Consider the following 21166-nt stretch of genomic DNA (forward strand, 5'->3'; position numbering starts at 1 on the left):
TGCTGTTTCTCTCTCTGGTGGCGGTGGAATGGAGGCTTCTCCCGGCTATGTCCGCCATCTGGAATGTCGAGTCACTTCCTCTGTCTGCCCCGGCGCTCTAACGGAGGGTTGTCCTCTGCCTCCCTCCCTCCCTCTGCCCTGACAGCACTCCCAGGAACCCGCTGGGGACCGAGTGAGTGAGTGAGCGCGCGCGGACGGGACGCCGCCGACGCTGACTGGACGTGAGAGTGAGAGCCGCATCCAACTCAGACACCTGGGCTCGGACGAGAGAAAAGACGACCATCGCCTCGGCTCTCTGGAGGGTTTTCCCCGCTCCGCACGGCAACAGAGCTGGGGAGGCGTTTGAATTAGTGCGCTCCCTGTTGCATGCCTGTCTGGTCTTCAGCGCCGACGGAGTCCATCCTGTTTGTTTCCGTCTCCGCCGTTTGTTTTTGTTTTGCCCCTCTCGGTTCTCCTTTTCCCTGTTGTTTGCATGCTCTGGGACGAGACCGGGGCTTGTGTTTGTGGTTAAGCTTTAAAAGGCAGCCGCAACGCCCACCCCCTGGCAGCTCCGCTTCAAACCGTGCAGCGCCTCTCTCTCTCTCCTCCCCCCTCACCCCCCGCACGCCTGGCCTCCGCCGCGCCGCTGTCATGGCCTGTGTTTGTTGGAGCAACACACCCACCCGGGCGCGGCGACTTTTTTCCGCCGCGGGCTGAACGCGGGTCCCTCTGCGCACGTGGGCCTATCAGAAGGCTGCGCTGGAGCTTTGGTCTGAGGAAGCGGGCTGTCGTCTGCGTGGACCAACCTCCCCATCGGCTGCATGCTTTTATTCCTCCACTGCCACGGGATGTGCGACCCCGAGGGGACTGACAAGGACGTGCTAGCTGGTACACACGAGGTCATGTGCAGGCTGCTTGAAGCTTTGGTCGTGAAGAAAGGGATGATGGGAAGGTTCTAAACGCCAGCAGTAGACCTCGCAACAAGCTCGAAACCATGGACGGCCCTCCGCTGGCATAAACCCGGGGTCAAGTTCATCACCTCATGTGGATTGTTTTTTCTGGACATATCTCGCGACGTCGATCGCCATGGCTACGGCGGCGTGGTATCATCGTGACATCAGCCGCGTGCACGCAGAGGACCTGCTGGCGCGGGCAGGGAGGGACGGCAGCTACCTGGTGAGAGACAGCGAGTCTGTGCCGGGAGCCTACGCGTTGTGCCTGCTGTGAGTACACACACACACACACACACACACACACCATGGTCAGAGGTCACCATCACACATAAATGCCCTGCAATCGTGGTCTGTGAATGAATTTTCAGGCGTGGATCTGAACCTAAAAGCCAGGGAAATGGGACGGCCCTCACTTACCAGAAGTCATCTTTGTGAGTCCGGATTGATGTGCTCCGCCTGGTTGGAAATACTCAATGAATGATTCACTCAGGACGTCCCGAAGTAGTGAAAGCTGCCCAACGAGACCGGTTGACTTTATGTAAAGCCATATTCAGCTCCTTAGACTTTTTGTACTTTGGCAAACAGGGTTGGAAACTATTGATAGTCAGAACATTTCTGAAGAATGTCCCCGTTTGTAAACCGTTTCAGCAGCTCCCCCCCCCCCCCCCCCCACCACCACCACCACCACCCACCATCCCGCCATATCCATCATCTGCCAGCAAAGACCAACTTTAAGTGCCGACTCACAATAAACATCCTCTCCAAACTAGTCTCCCCGTGCTGTCCGAACAGCCTCTGTCCCCGGGACCCCCCCCCCCCCTTTTTTTTTCCGCGGGGCCCCCGAAAGAGGGCGGGAGCTCCAGCGACCGCACCACGCTGACTGCTCATCCGCCCGAGCCAGAGACATTCCTGAACGCTGAACAGCGTTGAACAGCGCTGAACAGCCCCCCCCCCCCCTCTCCCTCCTTCGTTCTTTTCTCCACATGTCATTCCCTCTTTTAGTTTGTTAAAACATCTCCGCACATTGGATTGGGCCATTCTGCTGCCATAGTTTCCCCCTCTGTTCAGGTAACGCGCGGCAGCTGACTGGTTAAAGAATGGAGTTTCTCTCGCACAACTTCGAACAGCGGTCTGAAAAATCACCGTGGCGCCTCGTTGAGAAAGTGCCTCTAACCACAGTTACACGTCCACATTTGAGTGCACTTTCCCCATGTCAATGTCCGTGTCCGCTCTGAAGCGTGTCTTTGTATTCCTGGTTTCCGAAGGTTCCAGCGCCATGTTCACACCTACCGCATTCTTCCCGACGCGGACGGCCATCTAGCGGTCCAGGTGAGACGCCGCGTCCTCCAGCCGGGGCGAGGAAGGACAGCGAGGAAGGAGAGACACAATAGGTGTCTGTGCACAAACTGCACACACACACACACGCACACACACACAGTGGGTCGGATGGAGCTGGGGGCAGGATACAATGTTTGTTATTGTCTGTTGTGGGGAGAACAGGAACATGTTTGTGTCTCCTCTCTGCGGACAAGCTGCTCCTACCTACACACCGCGTCACTGACCTCTTGTTGTGGTTAATAGGGGGGTTGTTTGGGTGGAGAGTCATTTTCATGAGTGTGTTTTTGAGACTCTGAGCAGCTTGCCATTTAGTCTGCAATTAGCCGAAGCTAAAAACGCACACAAAAGTCAGAAAGCGTACAGTGGGTGGGATGCAGCGAGGGGAAACACTTTCAGGGCCTGAGCCGCAAATCATCTGCATAATTTTTTTTTGTGTTTATTTATAATTGTTTGGCAGGTTGTTTTTTTTTAACCCTCTGACTCTGAAAAGTCCCGTGTTTTCAAGGGAAGGCCGTAAACTGTGTTTCCACTCCCACCAGTACGTATTTTCTGTTGCAAGGCTTCCCTTTTTGCCGATATTTCCAGGCCCAGTTTATTTCTGCTCTCTCACTGTCTCTTATTCCTTGTCATTTCTTTTTAATTGGTTTTCAAGAGATTCTTGCGGTCTGCGAAATACTATTTGAAGAGTTCCTGGCAAAACCGACGTGCAGCTTGAAGCCCAAAATATGGTTTCCTTTGACCACAGAAGGAAAACGTCTATAAATGAGGGCACAGGAAAAGAGCTCGCTTGGTCCTGTGGTCTAACGTGAACTCTGTGGACTCTGTGCACGCAGCGTTGATAATGTGCATGCACGCAGCACCTGGCCGCATGCAGCATGTGTGTTTATTCAATCTTAGATTTCGCCTGCACTGCTTTCAGTGACACTGAAGTGCAGCTCTGCAGGTGATTTGTCGGAAAGTTTTTATTTTTTTTATTTTAGTATGAAAGGGAATGCTTAACCACGTTGAAACATTACGGGCAACCGGTGCTGCAGCCGCAAAGTAGCTTCCAGCGACGTCATCTCTCCGTTCCGGTGAAGGACCAGCAGCTTTCTAGAGCGCCGATTTTTATCACAGCGAGTCATCTGTGGCTTTTTTCAGTCATGCAAATAAATACTTCTGTTTTGTTCTCCCAAGCGAGATTTTGTGTGTGGAAACATCTGCTAATAACCACACTTAGAATGCAAGCTAGAATTGGGCAGCTTTTACACTTGAATTTGTTTTGTTTTTTACCTCAAAATGTTGCATCACAGCCCCCCCCCCCCCCCCCCCCCCCCGGGTTTCTTTAATTGCATTTTTCTCATGTCAATTCTTAATTTCATCTCCTCGAAAGTGAAGCTTTAATAAAACTTTATTAAATAAAAAATACTGTAGAGCGAGGCATTTAGTCTGACAACTTCATACCTTTTTAGCTGTTATGTCTCTTGTTTTCACTTACAAATCTGTATTGCACAAAGCAGGCTTATATAAAAAAAATATTTGAAACTTAATAGATTCAAACTGCAGCGAGTGTATTCACAAACGTGTCATGTGACATCAGTGCGTTGCGTGCATGGGACGTGTGTGTCTCACAGACGACGCAGGGGGCGCAGGTGAACTGTTTCCGGACCCTGGAGGATCTGGTGTTGGGGTACCAGCATCCCCACAAGGGCCTGGTCGCTCCTCTGCTCTACCCCGTCCCGCGGGACGCAGACCCCGGGGAGGAGAGCTCAGGTGAGGCTGCCGTCCGATCATCTCTCCATATCGTGTAAAAGATTCCCACGTGTGACTATAGTTGATTATTAACGTTTGATTTCCTGTTTTCTGCGCGCACAGAAGACGAGAAGCAGCCTGCGGGTCCCTCCTCGGTCCACGCTGTGCCTTCCACAGGACCACCTGCAAAAGCCACCCCTCACGCCTTGTTTCTGGATAAGCTGCGGGAGCGGCACACATCCAGGTGTGACTTGTGCGGCTTCGAGGCCAAACCCTGCACACGTGCTCTTTTTAGCTTAAAACCAAAGAGCTGCTTCTTGCCCGTGACCGTGGTTGCCTGTTTATTGGTTTGTGACTCGGGTTGATTCATGCAGTCACCTAAATGTGCACGTGCTGGCAATCAAGCATACAGGAAACATCATGTGAAACACTCTTCCCACGCTGCATCCAGTACAACGGCACTGATGGCCATGTGGCTTTTGATGGCAGATTGAACAGAGGTCTCTAAAACCTGAAATGAACGCTCCCTGTTTTATGCTGTCGACAGCGCTGCGGGGGACGTGATCGATCTACTCAATGACTACCTCTCGAGTGAGCTGCCTCTTGACATTGAGAACGTGCACAAAGGGGCCACGACTCTGTCCCACCTCAATCGCACTCTGGGTACTGCGTGCCAAGGGTTAAACAGGTCAGCATAACTTATCGTACGCTTATGAAGTACGCAAACACAAGCAGGTTCTTTATCGAAGGTTTTGTGTTGATCTGATACAGTGAAATCGACGTGACCCTCTCGAGCCTGGAGACCCTGGCCAAGGTGTTCGACCCTCCGAGCTGCTCTTTGACGCATGCCAAGAAACAGGTCCAGTGCATAGCATTGCAACACAGCCGACTGTCATTTTATCACACGGTGACCCTCTCAGATAGAGGGGGGGGCCATCTACGTCGACTCATAACGCTTTATGTGGTGTATTTTTGGAACAAGGGCCCTGAGATGGATATAGACACTCTGCTGTGTAAGGTCTCAGCTCTGGTCAGCCTCCTTTCTTCACTGGAGAAAAAGGTGTGTTTATGCGGTTTTTCTACTGTGGCGTGATTTCTTGGAATATTAAACATGTCTCCGTCTAAAGAAAGCCTTCCAATTTGTTAGTTTGAACGGTGTCCAAACACAAACAACCGTAACACTGCAAATCCTCTGACCCTGCAAAGGTATTACAAGCATTACAAGACGCGGTGACCAGTCACAATCTGGCAGTGCAGCCTAACCCACCCCCTCCCGAACCAGCACCTGTCAAGAACCATGCTGGACAGTTGCCAGTTCACTCCTTCCAGGTAAATCAGGGTTGCATAAGTTAAATGTCATCTTTTTTTTTTTTTCATCAAATATTTCATGCAACAAGACGCATCTAGCGGCTGATGTGTCATGATGTGAGTGTGCAGACGGTCTGTTTTGTCGCTGCGTCCAGGTGAAGGTGGTGAGGTACGGCAGGCAGACTGTTTCCGTGGACGTGGAGGCGGGCGCGCTGCTCTTCGACAAGAAGGCTGGTTCCTTCGGTATAGAGAGGGTCTCGCATGACCGAAGTAAGAAAAGAGCGCATCGCATTGTTCCCGTGTGATGTACAGTGTGCCTGGTGACATGTGCTTATTGTTATTGTTTAAAGTCCTTCAGATCGGCATCTTCCAGAGCAGTCCGGTAAAGTTGCGCATGGTGGTCGACAGCCGCCATGCGGCGCCCCGGGAAATGACGTTCGAGAGTGCGCGGGTGAGGAAAGAAACGGGCCTTTTTAAAAAAACAAACTGGAATCCACTGTTTTCTTTTCCAATCGTTCACCGAGTGGCTCTCGTTTCTCGTTTTCCAGAAGCGCGACGCGTTCTGCCGACTCCTCCAGCTGATGAGAAGCAGGCACTCGCAGCTGAGGGAACCGGACGTGATCTCCGTGTTTGTTGGCACCTGGAACATGGGTAACGACCAAGAGTGCGACGGCGCTCTCTTTCCTCCACTGAGCAGGAATTGGAACACAGCAAATTTCACGGGGGTTAAACTGACTCTGTGAGATTAAATTTTAACTCTAAGCTGGTGTTTATATTGTCCCAATCTTGTCAGTGTTAAATCAACACTCAACTTTCAAAGTGTTAACAATTTAACTCGGAATAAGTGTCAAAATAAATCTGCTCAGTGTTGAATACAACATCATTTAGCTGATTCTTTTATCACAAGCAACTTATGTTGCATGGAGTTTACATTCTAGCCCAGGGAGCAATTTGGATTTAGGTGTATTGCTCAGGGACACTTTGACATGGAACATGGGTAAGCCAGGGTTCGAACCAACAACCCTGTGGTTCCTGGCGCACCCTCACCAATCCTTGCACCATATTACAAGGAATCTTTGCAAAGGAATCTGATCTTGACACTGGAAGATGACTCTGTAAGAGTCGAATCTTCTTGCAGTGTGATTTTATCTCTGCGCTTCAACGCCTTTGCTCAACACTGGAAAATGAACTCTTAGGATTTTGCTGTGAAGGGTCACCTTTTTGGGGTTTCTATTTATTCTGTGGTTTGGTGTGCACAGGTGGTTCCCCTCCTCCCCGCAGCCTGCAGTCGTGGGTCGCCTGCTGCGGTTTGGGGCACACGCCGGATGACTCGACCGCCTCGCTGCCGCACGACATCTACGCCTTCGGGACGCAGGAAAACCCTCAGGGGGAGAGAGAGTGGACGGAACACATCAAAGCGAACCTTCGCAGCCACACGCACATGGACTACAAACAAGTAATTATCTCTGTCTCTCAAACTCTTCTTTCTTTTCTTTTTTTACTTGTGTTAATTCTTGTCCATGAATTAATACAAGTAAATTTACCATGTTCCAAAGAATTAACCAGTAAGCTACCATATTTTCACAGAAGAAATATTATTGTTAATAGTTAATAGGGGAATTCCACTGATTATATGTGTCAAAGTTTACAGGAGAACTACTACATGTGTAGAAAAGCTTTTGCTGCAGGTGTGTGAAATCAGATGCAGTAGATTATCGTAAAGTTTTCTCAACTGTCGTGAGTTCTTCAACTCTAAAATGATGAAGGATATACGATTTACACCACTTGAACAATTATTGCTAATTTACAACTTTGGTGACATTCAAATAATGTTACTAATCTAGTAATTCATTTTAGATTCTGCATAATAAATGTGTTCACCAAAATCTGTCAAAATTGATTTGCAGTATAGCAAATGAACAATTCCTTTACATTAGGTTACATTGAGGTTTTACATCAAACTAAAAAGGGTGAAACGTTATCATCATAACACTATTTGTTAATTTGATGGACGGCTAGCCGCTTATAAATATATTTAACTTAATGAAGCATCCAGTTTTAAATCTGTGATTGTTGGGTCAATCTTGCCATTTTAATGCTCGTAATTTAACCTCATGTAACTTAGTGCTTCTTCAAAGAAATTGTTCATCCAAATAAAACCCTTAAATGTTACATTTGGTGGACTGCATACCTCCAGTATATCGATCATCATTTAACATCGACTTTAAATTAAATTGTTTTAGCAGATCACAGGGAAGGATTATGACAGTGTATAATAATTTGTCATCGTTGTTCTTGTGGGAATATACATTCATGAATAAATAAATTATAATTTTAATGTTTTTACAAAGATCTGAATCAAATCGAGAGCAATATTGTGTTCTTTGACCGCAGGGCATTTGTTGTCCTATCGGTTGTTGTAATGCGGAGCCTTGTCCTGTAGGTGGCAGTACAGTCTCTGTGGAATATGAGGCTGGCCGTGTTTGTGAAGCCGGAGCACGAGGGCCGCGTCAGCCATGTGCACACAGCCAGTGTGAAGACCGGCTTGGGAAACACATTGGGTAGGCTTCCCCGTGAGATCACCCCAAAAACGCACAGAGAAAATCCAGAAAATGATGTGAAAACATTGGCTGAAAGCCTGAAACAACAGCGCGTGATTAATGTAACTCGGTTTGTGTTCATTAACCTGGAGGTTTGAGGTTGAGTCTCTCCGTTATTGCAGGAAACAAGGGAGCCGTCGGCGTCTCCCTCCTCTTCAACGGCACGTCCTTTGGGTTTGTTAACTGCCACCTGACGTCTGGAAGCGAAAAAGTCCTGAGGTACATCAGCTGTCTGAATATGTGTAACACAACGCACGCACGCGTCCTCCCGCCTCACCTCTGTGGAGTGTCACAATGATCCGTAACCGTCTCTCGTACCGCACGCCGCGTCCAGGAGGAACCAGAACTTTGTGGACGTCCTCAGACTTCTCTCTCTGGGCGACAAGCAGCTCGGTGCCTTCGACATCAGCCTGCGCTTCACCCACCTGCTGTGGTGCGGAGACCTCAACTACCGGCTCGACCTGGACGTCCAGGTGGGGGGGCCGAGCCTCGTGTTCCCGCCGGCTGTGTTTTTTCGGCTTTCGGGGACCGCTGAAGGCAGTTGAGCAAATAGCCGGTCGTTAATGTCGTTATTGATGTCATCGCTTCTGTCAGGACATCCTGAAACACGTCTCCAAGAGAGAGTTCGAGGAGCTCCTGCGTGCCGACCAGCTGACCAGAGAGAGACGCAAGAGGAAGGCCTTCCTCAATTTCAGTGAGTTCTTTATTGTGAGCTTCATTGTCAGGGAAATGTAGTACGAGCCCTTTGAAAGCATTTTACAATAATAAACCATAAATTGGTAAATGTGCAGATGGAAACCGTTTCGCTCGTCTCCCTCCTTCACCCTGTACTCTTTCTTTTTTGTCTTGTTCATCGGGGTTAAGAGGAAGAGAAGATTGCATTTCCACCCACATATCGGTACGAGCGGGGCTCCAGAGACTGCTACCTGTGGCAGAAGTACAAGACTTCGGGAGTGAGTCACTTCTCGTCTAGCAAAAGGGCAAAAAACATGTTGATGTAGACCACAAAACATCTGCTCTTTCTGAGTAGATGCCAAACAACTTTTTATTCATGTTTCAGCATTAAGATTTGTGGCTTTAGACAACAAAATCTATACATATATATATATATATATATATATATATATATATATATATATATATATAATAAAGAATCAGGAATCGTTTATATCGAATAAGATAAAACTATAATAAAACTATAATTAAATATATGCTATGGGTTAGTAACCTAAGACGAAGATGAACTGTATCTAATAATGAAAATGGAGGCACGAGAAAATATTTGCAGTGCAAATCAAACATTAATAGTAAAAGCAGTAATTTATAAACAGCACGTTTGTTATAATTGTAGACTATGAGATTTCCTTCAGGGGCCAAATGTGTCAGTTATTACAGCCTCTGACAGCTTTTCCATGTCTCTACTCTGTGTTGTTTATATGAAGTTGAATGTTTCCTGAATTCAGTTGTGTGATAATGTCCTCCTAAATATGTAATACGTACTGAACCAGTGCAGCACAACTACAAAGGAGAAGAAGCCTTAGAAGCCCCCTAAATATACAGTTTGCTCCCTTCTTCAGACATTTTTAAGTAATAGTATAAGTAACTTTTAAGGGCTCCCAAGGCGAAGGGAGCTGACAGCAGCTGCCATCTCAGATCCAAATAGGAGCTTAACACTGTCACTGCAAACAGTTTCTTTTTATCTGGTAATTTGACTTGTGGCACAACAGCGTTGATTTATGGCTGGATCTCTTTTTGCAGGTGCGAGTTAATGTTCCGTCGTGGTGTGATCGGATTCTGTGGAAGTCCTACCCAGAGACACACGTCTTGTGCACTGCTTACGGTAAGATCTGGAGGTTTTGAAAAGGAGCTTTGAGATGGTAAGCGAAGGGTCAAGTAAGGCGTAAACCAGCGCTAGTGCGACGTCGGCAAAGGTTTGGAATGCCGCGTTCGTTTTTTTTCCGTTTTTTTTCTTACCACTGCAAAAGGAGCGCAGCCCACAAAACGGTCGATCCCTGCATCATGGTCTGTGGTCCATGAAGAATAAGAGTCATTTCCTCTCCCTCTGCACCAGCTTTTGGTCCTAAAGTAACAAACACCGGACAGCAGCGAAGCCACTTTCCCGTCTCCCACGTCTGTTCCTCACATCTGGTGAAACGTTGCTGACGGGCCCCTGTGGACGTTGAGTGTTGTTGCTGCTGCGTGATACCGTGGATTTGTCTCTGCTCAGGTTGCACGGACGACATCTTCACCAGCGACCACTCGGCCGTTTTTGCCACGTTCCAACTGGGAGTGACGTCCCGGTTCAGCTGCGCGGCGGACGCGGCGGCGTCCCGTCACCGGGTGAACAGCCTCGCCGTGCATTCGTCTGGCGCCGACACACACGCGAGCGTGGAGAAGGCCTGGATAGAGCTCGAGGGCATCGAGGCCATCGTGAAGACGGCGAGCAAAGCAAAGTTCTTCATCGACTTCCATTCGTCTTGCCTTGAGGGTACGCTGTCGACACGATGTTCTACTCGAAGCCGCTATGGCTGGGGGGGAGATGACAAAGATTCATTCGCGTCTTTCTTTGCAGAGACACAGCGCTCGAGTGAGAATGACTCCCAGAGATGTGATGTTCCCGGATTTCCCAAACTGGGCTGGTCCTTCAAACAACTGCCAAAGGTTAAATGAGACTCATTTGGAAACAACTGACAATATTGTTAGTTTTTTCTTCTTCCGTCTTTTTTTAAGTCAAACTCTAAAGTAAGTTGTTGTGATTTGCTTATGTCTGTCATAGCTTTTTCCAATCGTGTCTGACATGGAGTATCTTCAGGATCAGCACCTGCTGTTGTCTGTCAAGTCATGTGACGGGTTTGAGTCCTACGGTTGGTCACATTATCTTCTCCATTGATAACGTCCCTCGTGGTTTTGCTGAAGAGTGTCTTTGAAGTGCAAGTTCATCCAAAAATATGAAATGATTTATATTCTTTTCATTAAAAAATGCTATATGCTAATACTAGTAGTTTAATCATTTCTCAGTAGGGTTTGCAGCTTTCGGCTCCAACAATTTGCACTAAAATCTATGACACATTCATAAACACTTTTACTTACAATAATGTATCTTACAATAATATGCTACGCTTTTTATTTGGTCATTTTCATGCAAAAGAAATAAATCTTTCACAATAAAGGGAATGGTTTACTTTATTTTGAGGTTTTCAAGTGTAAATGTTTTTCTTTAAATAAATGCAGTTGACTTTGAATCGAGTAGAAGTAGCTTGTGTCCAACTCTAAGGACACAATGCTGATCTGTAGCGATAGACTGACCTTGTGTAGTGACTCCGCTTTTCGTGCAGGGGAATGCTGCGTGGCTCTGCGCTCACTCACCGGTGCCTCGGAGCAGTTTGAGACCTTTTTGAGTCACAGAGGCGAGGAGATGGGCTCCATGAGGGGACGAGTCCGGGTCCACGTGCCCAAGGACAGACGAGGAACTCGAGAGAAGACCTACGGTGGGTCCGCCCGGGGGAACCGGTCCTCTCTCGCCCCCCTCGGCCTTGCTTGCACTTTCGTTACTTCCTGCTAAACTTTCATCCCCACTGTGACTGGATTCTTTGACTCTCTCGCGGGTCTCGCATCGTTTCCTCTATTTGGTTCCTCAATGATCTTTGTCTTGGCTTTACACTTGCTAGTATCTATCGGCCGCTTCCTCTTTTGGCTCCCGATTGACTGGCCCTGACCAGATGCATCCTGTGACACAGAGACAGGACGGATGAGTGTTATGTTGTCAGGTCAGGCACTACGACAAAAACAACACACAGACACACACACACTCTGCTGTTTGATTGCAAAATGGCATGGCCTTCGGTCTGCAGACACCATGGAGAATTTTGAGGAAGTTTTTCTCATTGTGAAACCAGTTGATTTTCTGTGATTTCACTTTTTCAGAGTGGTTCTATTTTGAGAAGGATGGCAAAGGTCCCGAAAGGGGACAAATGTCTCCTGCGTCTACAAGAGTCCCAGTAAACAGGTGATAAGCGTCCGCCATGTCTCTCTTACAGGAGCAATATTTTATTTTGGTGTTTTACAAATACGACGCTCAAAGAAGATTCCTTCTCCACCTCGTACTGTTGTTTTGAAGAAAGAAAATAACTCAAAACTCGTTTCCCCAAACGCTAGTTAACTGTGATTCAGTGGAAATGATCAAAATGATACTACTATTTGTGCTTCTCAGTGCTACTGAGCAACTGAAGCCACTTTCCCGGATCAATGCAGACCGTGTGTGTTTTAGCACAGTGCCACTATTGATCCGAATGCTCGCAATGCTAACAAAGGATGTGAGTGAGAATTGAGGACACATTTAGTAATTTAACAGTGTTCCTTGCAGGACTCTGGCAGCTCCTCCCAAACCAACCCCGAGCAGCTACACCAATCCAGCCTACTTCATCTTTGAAGGCGTGTCGGTGCCCCGCAGGGTGGAGGAGGCTCCCCTTCAGCGTCGGGACTCTCTGGTGATCTGGTCTGGGAACGAGGCCCTGCCGCTCCCGAAAATCTCAGGGCGCAAGGAATCCGACGGCGGACCTTGTCGCAGATCGGACTTTACAGAAATTGAGATTCCAGTCGTCCTGCCCCAGTACGCCGCGGCCAACGACCTCAACTCACCACACGCCAGCTCCTCTTATCAGCTTTTCCCGGCTAAAAACCCGTCCCCCGTCCACCCGACCGCAAGTGACGCCATGTCTCTTTACCAGGAACAGACCTCACACACCAGAGACAAGTACCAAGGAAAAAAAATAGTTGATGACCCCGTACTCCCCGAAAAGAACTTGAGAAACTTGTATATGAATCACACGGCAATCATCAGGGAACAAGACCGAAGGAATCATCATCAGCAGCAGCAGCTTCTCCCAGAAAGGACCAAACCTGTGTGGGCACCCAAGGTGCCGCCGGCTGTCCCCTACGTCCCCGCCCAATCGGCACACTCTCAGGCCCCTGTCCCCTGGATGGGGGACCAGCAGCCCCCGGGGGACAACTCCCTCACTGCTTTGCAAATGGCAAAGTCCCTCAGCGAAGTTGACTTCTTTCCTCCCGCGCAGAGAGGGCCGTGCGTACCCGACCACGGGCCCAGTTACAGAAAGGGCCCCGCCGTGCACGGAGGTGGAGACTACGGCTGGGAGAAAGAGGTAGGACGCCGCACCGTTCTTTGAAAAAAAAAAAAAAAAAAAGGCGCAACTGCTGGTTCTCGAGTTGTAAAGAAAACCTTTCTGCTTCATTTCAACGCAGGTGTCGGTGCTCCAAGGTGCGCCAGAGACTGTGCGGGAGCTTCTCGGTGCTCTGGGTCTTCAGGAATACACCCTAGGACTCAGCCTGAATGGATGGGATGACGTGGATTACTTCAGGTAAAACGATTTTGAATAACAGGCTCCACAAGCAGCACTTGGTCAGGCCCTAGTTGCTGGATTTCAGACCGACACAAATATAGTAGCTTCTGTTTGAGGTCAAATATTGATTTACAGACTGCGCATGACGCCATGAACCGTGCAGACTATTCACATTAATGGTGATCACCATCGCTCCTCTGCAGCGGCATCACTGAGCAGGATCTACGCGCCGCAGGAGTGACAAACCCTTCGCACCGACGCAGGATCCTCGAGAACCTGCCCAGGAACTGGAACTGACCCACGAGGAGAGGAGTCGTGCTCCCGAGGTCCGAAAGGCAGGACGGACGGAGTGGGTGTCAATCGCACAGCAGCTGCACCTGACCACAGCGCCGCCGTCTTTTCATCCGCCCAATCAATGCCGCTTGGCCGGTTTGTCTGCGTCAACGGAGCGCAGGAAGTACCTGTCGGCACAGCGTGCTTTATTCATCCATCCATCTCGGGCGGATAATGAAAGCGGTGGGGGATGTGGATGTGGAAACTTAATTTGTATCTGAAGTTATTGACACAAGGGCTCATTGATTTAGCTTTAATGCTTTTTAAATGGCTATGAAAATACAGTCATTTAATTTCCAGCGTGCACTCAAGGTTAGTGTTCATGGTTCACCTTCATCCCTTCGACTGTGTGCTTTCCATTACTCTGCGATTATTGAGCCTGGATCTGAGCTTGTAAAAGCCTCCTATTAAACCTGTGGAGCATAAAATCCATAGCTGCATACATCTACTGGAACAGCGTCTGTAAAGTTGGTATAGAAGGACTTGCTATATCTGGTTATGTTTACTGTCCCATAATGTTGCTATCATGTCACTTAATCAGTACCACTGTCCACTGTGCATGTTACATGAATCCATTTATTTTAAGTAAAGTGCATAAAGCCTCGACTGTCACAAAGCAATCAGTGTTATTTAATGGTGTCTTATTGCTGGGGAAAAAAATAAATCACTTCAAGTCTAGATCATTGGCAGAGGTGTCGCCTTACTTGATGGTCTAACAAGGTAGCGCATCTGGAGGGGAAAAGGAGAAATGCAACAGATGTAACGCATGGGGCAATTATTTGCTACGATACTTTGCACATCCGCAGCTAAATGATGACACTCATAGAATCATCAACACACTGTTACTAGCTGGGTTTAGTCAAGTTAAATCGTTTTCATCAAGTTGCAGCAAGATATTCAGCTTATTGTCGGAGAGAATATTGTGTTTCGGGGTGTTAAACAACTTAAATGAATGGGATTGCATTAGTTTTATTTGTACATGACCGACTCGGTTAAAACGCCGACAGGTCCTGAAGTAACCAAATATTCCTCTGCTGTTGCTTGTAGCATTCAGTAGTTACTCATTAAGGCATGACCAAACACGTCCTTCTGTCCTCTGACAGCAGGCTCACATACTGACTGTGATGATGTCATCATCCGTAGGCTTGCTGGGAATTTTGGCAAATGTGGGAAAGTATTGATTTTTCTCTTAAAACTGAGGTTTAGGGAAACTGGGGTTTGACATAGTTGGTCTGTGATTTTGCAGCAGCACGTTTTAGTGCATGATTATTGAATTATACTGACATATTGAAGTCCAAACATCCTCTCCAGATATGAAAAATAGTTGTATTCATGTAATAATTGGAACAAAAATCTAAATAACCTTTGTCAAAAGTCTGAACATTCCCCATCCTCTTCCCTTGAAAAAGCTGAATCCGTGAAATTGCATCCTTCTTTTCAAGAGTTTAATTTGCAACCTCCCTGACTTTACTGAAAAAAGGAATTCTTCCTTTTCACAAACTGCACAATGGACCTAGCAACCATAGTTGAGACTTCACATTATAATTCATCCTCACGTAAAACTCTGCTCACGTATCGTTCTGCACAAGGTCAAACATCCGAGTGAAGAACTAATCATTAGAACACACTTTAGAGATGGAGGATGACTTCATTAAGAGAAAGTTCATCTGTTCATAATCTGATTTTAAAGTGGCAATCTAAGATTTTCTCTTAAATAGATGTCTATTATGTTATTATATTGGTAAAGGGGAGGACATGATGGTGACTGAGCCTGTGACCCACGAGGAAGGTTCAGACATGCTTTTTTATTTATTTGCAGTATTTCGAACTGGGTGACTGAAATGGATTTTCATCTCTGAAAAATATCATTCTAGAATGAAGTTTAAGACTCAAACTAAGACGCCAGATGACCCCTGAGCACATTTCTTTTGTTTTCACTGTAAAAAAAAAAAGAAAGAAGAAAAAACTGGTTTCCTGTGAATAACAGGCTTTGTCAGTGACCCACTCACATTCCAGACATCCATTTCCACAGAAACCCAAACACTACACAGACACTCGCACCAAGCTGACCAATCCACACGCACATAGTCTGGTGGTTGGGATAAAATCTTGTTTGCGGCTGTGCGTCCATCGCACTTGAGCTTTTAGTAACTCATTAAGTGATCCGCTCGTCTCAGTTTGAAGTCTATCTGGTACCGTGTTGCTTATCCTACCCCCTTTTTATTTGTTTATGATCAGACCTTATAATTCTACACACCGCCTCAAAGCCTCAAATGACAAAGATTACTAAAGAGATGAACCTGTTCCTTTTATGGCAGCTCTAAGGAAAACTGTACAGCTGTGCAAACATTAACTTCCATAACATTTCAGCATTGGGTGCTATTGAGTGTTGTCATGGCGATGAGTTTAAACCCCCATCCCCCGCCCCCCCCACCACACCATTAACAAAGTTCTTCCCATTTCTTCTGCCTTTGGTCTCTGATGGGTGGAGTTGGAACTTGTCTTTGGAGTAAGTCACTGGGAGGGCTTTGGCTTGAGGACACAGTTGTGTTCCACTAATCAGAAGGTTGTTAGTTTGAACCCTGCCCCCCCCTTTAGTTTGACTATATGTCAAAGATACTGAAACCAAAAGCACGTGGCCCCTTCTATAGGGTGGCCTTTGTGTCTGGATGCGTTAATGCTGGCTTGTTTGTGTTGCAAAGATCCAAAAAGTGCATTTGGTCACTTTACCATTCCCTGTATTCTGTGGGTGAGTTTTTTGGAGGTTGTAGCAATAAATGGTCTCCATCCACAAAAAGCTGGTGTTTCTTTGCCCCAAAGTGCAGAAAAACTGCTGGCTCATCTCCACTAAACATGGAGTTCATGTAGCTTTAGTGTAAGTTTTTATCGTCCTCCAAAAGGTGTTAGTGGACGGTTGTCAGGGGCAACGTGACACGTAATACCGGACGGGATGGTGCAAACAATAAACATAAATAGACACAAATACACAAACATGTACAGTAAACTGTATGTAAGTGCTAAAAACAAGAATAATATTTAAGTTTAAAATATGTGTCGAGTGTATTAGATATTAAATAAAGAGCAGAGTGGAGGAAGACATGAATAGATTACTTAACATGAATATGATAATATACAGTAAAACACACCCCGTCCTCAGTGTGTCTCTTACAGCTCTACACGCTGAGGACTCTTTATGGGGCGGCATTTTCTCGTCTACTCAGCAGAGAGACTTCCCATTTCAGTGCTCCGGTGTCCCGTGAGCGCTCCGTGTCTCCTGCACTCAGTGCCGACTCCCAACGACGCGACCTGCTCGGGGTAAAACGATACAAAAAACCCTCACTTTCAGCTCCAGCGGCTCCAGCGAGGAAGGGGGCGGTTGGATGGATCCCTGCTGAACAAGTTAACGCGACTTCCCGCCGACGAAGCGACCAGGAACCGCTGATCGACGCGGTGGTTTCTGGGGTTTGGGGGTGGGGGGGTAAGTAATCCAAGTGTCACGATGACTGCGTTCGTGTCTGTTTAACACGTGTAAGAACTAACAGTGGTGGGGGGTATTGTGGCTTTTGAACAGAAAGAGTAATGTGCACTTTGTCAGGTCATAATAGCTCCTATACTCACATGGGGTCGGGTTACTTCAGAGATCAAGTTCAGCCCACTTTTGACTGCAATGCGTTTATTTTAAAGCTATCTAGTGCATAGTTACTCAAATACAATACTCGTTAAAATAGTACCTACAACATACCTTTATCTATAATAATAATGCCCCACAATATGTATGCAGTATTAATGTAGCTTCCACACTTTTAATTCTACCTTTTGGGACTTTTGGGTATTAATTGCTGATAATACTGTGCGTCAGGACAAAGAAATACACATGTTTACACAGTGGGAGTAGTTTTACTTAACTTTACTTAAGGATCCGGACTCATGCCACCACCGTTAAAACCATGTGTTACTCTGGATTCACCTTTAAATCATTATTTGTACTAGAATTAAAAGAGTTTTCAAGCAACAGTCCAAAAGCCAACGAAATTCAGTTTTTATTGTTGTAAAACACAGAAAAGCAGTAAACTGATAATTAACTGTTGTGTCATTTCCAATTCGTTTCTGTCAATTCACTCACTCAGTCAACCTAATAGTAAGTCTGTATGCAATATCTTAATCTGAATAATCTGAAAGTCCTCTTCCTTCTTCAAAGGTTCGGTTGCGTGCCGGCTTAAAAGTTCTTCAGCGAGAAGTAGCATCACCATGGAGACGGTCGTCAGCAGCCCCGCGGAGCAAAACCAATCGGCGCCGTTCGTCACCATCTTCAACTCTAGCTGTCGCTTTGACGAGGAGTTCAAATACATCCTGCTGCCCGTGTCCTACAGTCTGGTGTTCGTGGTCGGCCTGGTGCTCAACGCTACGGCTCTGTGGCTGTTCCTGAAGATGCGTCCGTGGAACCCCAGCACGGTGTTCATGTTCCATCTCGCCCTGTCCGACTTCCTGTACGTGCTCTCCCTCCCCACCCTCATCTACTACTACGCCAATCGCAGTAACTGGCCTTTCGGATTGGCCGCTTGCAAAATAGTGCGCTTCCTCTTCTACGCCAACCTCTACTGCAGCATCCTCTTCCTCACCTGCATCAGCGTGCACCGCTATCTGGGCATCTGCCACCCGATCAAGACGCTGACCACCGTCAAGTCCCGCCACGCGCACCTGGTGAGCGGCACGGTGTGGGCCGTGGTGAGCGTGTGCCTGGTGCCCAACCTCATCTTCGTCACCACCTCCAGGAGGGGGAATGACACCCTGTGCCACGACACAACCAGCCAGGAGGCCTTCGAGGAGTATGTGGACTACAGCTCTGTCGTCATGGTGCTCCTGTTCGGAGTCCCGTTCCTGGTCATCGTGGCGTGCTACTGCTTGATGGCGCGGACCCTGTGCCAACCCAGGCGGGGGTTGCCCGACGGCCCCCGGGGCACCGCCTCCCACCGGAAGTCCATCAAGCTCATCGTCGTGGTGCTGGTGGTGTTCGCGTTGAGCTTCGTCCCATTTCACGTCACGCGGACGCTCTACTACGCCGCCCGGGTGTTGGACCTCAACTGCGAATTCCTCAACGTCGTCAACTTCACGTACAAGATCACCAGGCCGCTGGCGAGCATCAACAGCTGCATCGACCCGATCCTTTATTTCCTGGCCGGGGATCACTACCGCTCCAGACTGAAGTACGCTCTGACGGGCAAAAGACAGGCGGCGAGCGGGCAGCAACGTGACCGGGAACCAACGCGCCCGAGCAACAAACACGACATGCCGCTGGCACTTGAGGACCCGGCTCTTAATGCGAGTGAAGATTTGAAGAGGTAGTGGGGAAAACTATTGGAGAGTAGAAGTAATGGACACGTATTTAAGGCGTCTGGTCCATAAGCATCGGGTTGATTATTTTCGTTGCGGACAGGAAGAGAATCGTTTTACCGTATTCAAATGCCTTCGACTGTCTCCCCTGCCTGACCATTTCCCTCACTTTTTTGGCAACTCAGCATTTGTAAGATGAGGTATAAAAGCGGAAGAGCTAGCGTAAAGTACTCTACCACAAAGGGGATATTGCTCCAAAGTCAAGTTCAAACAGAAAGTACTTAAGCAACCTATACTTATGTTCTATGGTACCTACAATTGCAGAACAATAGTTTAGTTTTCGCTTTCAAATTATAGGAAAAGAATGAGACACTTCCGTGAAATAGTTTGACACCGGTGATCACAGGCGCAATAAAGTAACCCATCAAAGACTTGGTCATCCGATCGTTTTCAGCACTCACACCCTCATCGATCCAAATATTCAAGTTCATATCTAACCACAGATAACGCAACGCCTGGCTATTGTGTCGGAAACGAGGCAATTATGAGACAATCCTTCCAGTTGTATCAACAATGTCTGCGGCTACAGCCAGCGCGGCTCCGGGTCCCAGCTGCTGCTGTCCCTCAACTTTCCCAGCTGTCTTTTGTTCAACGAAAGAAGAAAAGAGGTATCCTCAACGAGAGAGAGAGAGTCATATTCTAACCACCCACGCCTCGGTGTTGGGTCAGGGGATTTTTTCCTTTTTGCCCTTTTACCTTTGGGATTGATACTTGGAATTTAGGTGGAACTCCTTGATGGTTTTGCAGGATGGGAAAGCATTGTCGGAAAGTTTTTGTAAACGCTACAGAGCTCCAATGCTGGGGCAGATAAAGCTCTTTGTGTCACACGGTTATCTTTATATTAAGGTAGAGCGATATCTACGGAGATGTTTTTGTAATTACAGTTTTGGTATATGTATTATAAAGTTATACGTGAGTAACTGGTGTTTACTGTCAGTCCTGCTTCATCAGCTGATTATGCAATGAATGTAAGTGAGAAACCACTATGTCACCGAGCCCCAGAGTCCGCTCGGCCGTTCAGAAAGAGCCGTGTTAACTGAGGAAAATCCTTTGAATCTTGATTTTGAAGTTATTATTTTTTTGCGCTGCTCCATTGAAAGAACATGATGATTTCTTATTCACAGCTAAAACTCCAGGCCCTACCACGTAAAGCTGTTTACATTACATTAATAGAAACCAATAGAATATTAACAGTACAATGCAGTGGTACCAAGTGAAGATCTAAATGCTTATGATTACATTAATTATAGTTTAAATGGCGATACTACCCCATTGTCTATAGTACATGACAATACTGATCATCACAAACAGATAATCAGCACTGACGGTCAGGTCTGAGACTTTATACACGTTAACGTTCTCCAGCAGCCCTGCAAGCGGCCCCTTCACCACCCCCCTTCCCCCATCTCTCAACATGTGATCTAACTGTTGAGAAATGAAAATTAACTTTTTGCCAACAAGTCAGCTCTTGCACGCCCTTTGCAACATTTGACCTCAGTTTCACTGCGCGCAACGTGCGCCCCCCCGCGGTGACACGTTGACATGGCGATGCACTCAGCAGCAGGTCATGGAGCCAAACGACTCGTCGAGGTGTCTCAAGTAAACGAGTAAGGAAACTCCATGCAGGTAAATTATTATTTTTTTAAAGGAAGAAAAATCACATGTTTGTGCGCGCGAGGTGCTGCGTGGGCTTTTCAGCCCTCGACGCCCTCTAACAGACAAATAACTGGGCTGGCAGAAGAAGAAGAAGAAGGTAGCGACCATGCCGCCACTAACACGAAGTGATGCCCGTGTCGTTATGACGAATGCTGAGCTCAGAGGACACGCTCTGTCCTCGTGGGGTTTGTGAAGCGTTTGACACGAAGACAAACACGTGTCACAGCCTCCATCAATCCGGCTTTTGGTAAAGTCACTTGTTCTGTTTCTGTGTCAGATCACATGCAGACATTTCTGTCTTCCTGGAGACACAAAGAAGGTGTCTTTGCCAGTTAAACCTGCGAGCACAGGGAGGACACGGGTCAGATTTAGAAAGAAGAAAGAAGAAAGAAACATATAAATAAAAATTTAAAAAAATATATACATATATATATATATATATATGCCATCAGGTATATTTTCTACAGTCAGTGGATGTTTTTCTTCGCTCCTAAGAGATTTTTCTGATTTAGACATTTTT

The 21166-nt window shown here is 47.1% G+C and overlaps 2 protein-coding genes across 2 annotated transcripts; both read left to right on the forward strand.

Moving 5' to 3' along the window:
- Positions 1-1065: 1065 nt before the first annotated feature.
- On the forward strand, positions 1066-14203 carry inppl1b (inositol polyphosphate phosphatase-like 1b). Its single transcript, XM_037460492.2, has 26 exons — positions 1066-1202; positions 2198-2261; positions 3884-4022; positions 4125-4245; positions 4549-4689; positions 4773-4860; positions 4984-5061; positions 5208-5330; positions 5465-5579; positions 5660-5760; positions 5858-5960; positions 6569-6765; positions 7753-7870; positions 8032-8128; positions 8244-8382; positions 8504-8603; positions 8774-8862; positions 9668-9749; positions 10137-10397; positions 10482-10570; positions 10686-10773; positions 11245-11397; positions 11834-11915; positions 12273-13068; positions 13169-13284; positions 13470-14203. The coding sequence occupies exons 1-26, from the start codon at positions 1066-1068 to the stop codon at positions 13561-13563; spliced, it is 3711 nt and encodes a 1236-aa protein (XP_037316389.2). The 3' UTR covers positions 13564-14203.
- Positions 14204-16393: 2190 nt separating this feature from the next.
- Positions 16394-19910, forward strand: p2ry4 (pyrimidinergic receptor P2Y4). The gene is made up of 2 exons (XM_037460497.2): positions 16394-17077; positions 17798-19910. The coding sequence occupies exon 2, from the start codon at positions 17848-17850 to the stop codon at positions 18940-18942; it is 1095 nt and encodes a 364-aa protein (XP_037316394.1). The 5' UTR covers positions 16394-17077; positions 17798-17847; the 3' UTR covers positions 18943-19910.
- The last annotated feature ends 1256 nt before the right edge of the window (positions 19911-21166 follow it).

Source organism: Pungitius pungitius, chromosome 2 (assembly GCF_949316345.1).
Source record: "Pungitius pungitius chromosome 2, fPunPun2.1, whole genome shotgun sequence".
Lineage (NCBI taxonomy): Eukaryota > Metazoa > Chordata > Actinopteri > Perciformes > Gasterosteidae > Pungitius > Pungitius pungitius.